The sequence below is a fragment of the Montipora capricornis genome, chromosome 7 (assembly GCF_036669925.1).
Source record: "Montipora capricornis isolate CH-2021 chromosome 7, ASM3666992v2, whole genome shotgun sequence".
NCBI classification, from domain to species: domain Eukaryota; kingdom Metazoa; phylum Cnidaria; class Anthozoa; order Scleractinia; family Acroporidae; genus Montipora; species Montipora capricornis.
The window spans coordinates 6,026,706-6,029,205 of record NC_090889.1 but is presented as its reverse complement, the minus strand read 5'-3'; the positions used below and the strand labels follow the sequence as shown (position 1 = coordinate 6,029,205).

General features: G+C 40.8%; 1 protein-coding gene across 1 annotated transcript in view; it reads right to left on the bottom strand.

Annotated features, from left to right (window-relative positions):
* Positions 1–2,500, bottom strand: part of LOC138058048 (inactive selenide, water dikinase-like protein) — a 9,677-nt gene that overhangs the window by 6,822 nt on the left and 355 nt on the right. The window contains exon 1 of the mRNA XM_068903944.1: positions 82–2,500. This exon is cut by the window's right edge and continues 355 nt beyond it. Within this exon, the coding sequence (XP_068760045.1) occupies positions 82–440 (359 nt within the window). The 5' untranslated portion in view covers positions 441–2,500. The remainder of the gene's footprint in view (positions 1–81) is intronic.

Here is a 2,500-nt window from a genome sequence, read left to right as displayed (position 1 = left end):
TCCTTGAGGGTAATTGCCAACCGGGGCTGCCAACTGGGTAATTTAATTTAACGCGTGTCAACTAACATAACAAAAACTCACATGATAAACACGTTGTTAGAGGTAACACATGAAGCCACTCCGCCGATAATAAACCAAGGATATAATACTTTCTGACCACAATTCACTGCTCTACCAGATTCCAAAGCCAAATCATTGAATCCTTTGATCACAAGTGGAGTGATAACTTGTCGTTCTATCAAAGTCATCTGATTGCTCACCCCAAGAAGCATCAACATGTTGTCGCATTCTGTGACTCCCATAGCATATAAATCACTCAAAACATTAGCACAAGCAATCTTTCCTTGCATGTAAGGATCGTCTACGAGAGGATAGAAGAAATCTGTTGTCTGAACGATGCTGATTCCCTTGTGTCGGCTTGGTATTACACAACTGTCCATACCCACCCCTATTTTTCCCTCGCCTTTCTTCTCGCCTAGTCCCTCAAGGAGTTTGAGCAGTTCCTCCTGAGGGACTTTGCACCCTCACCCTTTAAGCTTGGTGTAATTTATAAGACGAAATGTTCCTGACAAACCATGATCTTCTGGTTTAAATGGTTTATGAGTTTCACTCGGCGCCATTTTCGGAGCGGTGTTCTTCATATAACCTTGTTAGTTTTACACGACGTAGTATTCATCAATGCCAAACAAACATGGACGATGTTGTCGAAGCGAAGTCTTTCTGGGAAATGGTTCTTCATTATGGACTTTTCCTTGGTGGAATTTTCCAGCTTATTTGCATTTTAGCGATCGTAGTAGTCCCCTCAGAGAAATCTGGCCACGAAGAAGACACCGTACTCGACAAGGAAGGTAAAAACCGAAAACCCCACGCGAAGGCAACTTCTGTGGGACAATCAACGGCAACACGATTGAGAGAAAGGAAGAAGAAAAGATGATTGCTACTATTCGTATTATTGTGGATTGTTTCATTGATTGAAGATATGTAGGAAGGTTGTACCGATTTAAGGTTACAACACCATGTTGCGTGGGAAGATCTGCACATTTGTTAACATTATTTCTGCATTGAAGATTTCATGGAAAAGCTAGCTAAGGGGAACTCGCGTATTTACACCTGTTTCAAAGACAAATATTAACCAACACTTTGTCTTATTCCTTTCCTGGCACGGTAGAAGCTAAAGGAAGAGGAACCTTCTGGTTCACCGTAGCCTTCAACTTAAGCGGTCGGTATCTTGTCTTTGTCTTGTCTTTCCTATCAGAGACGAAGTTTACTATGGTACATTGGTACTATGTAAATAATTTGTACTGTATGGCAAAGTGTACAAGTCCACATCACGCAACCTTGTCGAGGACATCGGATACATTTTGGGTACATGTACTTTTGTTAGGCTATCATAAAGCGTGACGAATGGAAGGCATTTAATAGAAATACTGAAGTATTAGTGAAACCGTGAACGCGACCCTTCAGTGCACATTGGAGGAACTGCATGCTTTGGATGTCGAGATTTATATTTGTCTGACTCAAACTGTACCAGTATAAGCCATTTCGCCCTCACGGTGATTCGCTTACACCTAAAGTCGTTTCGCCCAGCCCACGATTCGCCTATACATGACATTTTTTTCACTGTCTGGGCGTTACGTATGTACGTAACGACTTGTATGCGAAACAACTGTAATTTGTTTGTAGACTGTGGTCTATGTATGTTTTTAATATTGCACCTAATCTCTGGTGTTCTTTTTGTTGTAAATAAACATATTTTCCAGAGGAAGCATTGAAAACATGTTTTTAATTTGGTTAGTCAATTTCTGTGATCCCTGAAATGCATAAAATCTTGCCTTTGTTTAAATCTGAGTAAAGTCACATGTGGAAGAATTTGAAATTGACAATAATCTATAGAGATCTACATTGGGTTAACAATGTCATATCTTGTAAGCAGCAAATCTCTTTATAAAGGAGTGCCTCAAGGATTAGCCTGCGAACGCAGACATATTTCCGGCAGTCGTTTCTCTCCCCTGAAAATTATTTTTCGGGGGAGAGAAACGACCCCCGTTAATACGTCTGCATTCGCAGGCTACTCAAGGATGAGCATTGGGCCCACTACTTGATACATTTGCCTGGCAACTAACCTTACAGCTAAATAAAAATAGTTATGTTATTTTTCAACCTTGGCCAAAAAGTAAATAATCTTCACTAACCTTTAATGTTAGCAGACCAAGTCTTACAGCAATCTCAAAGTGTTAAATACCTTTCGTGTTAAAATTGGTAGTCACTTGAATGTGGAGTGATTATACACCCTTTTAATAAGTCTAAAGGCGCTAACTGCCTTTGTGCAAGCCCCACCACCAGTAAGACCAGAAAGTGTGGCAGCTGAAGCCCCTCCGACCAGCCCCATTCCCTTTCATGGTTCCTGCACTGAGTGGTCTGAATAGTTATTGAAATTTTACTCATCAATAGACCAAATCGGCCAAGGCAAATCTTCCAGGGTAAAGATTCTTTGTGTATG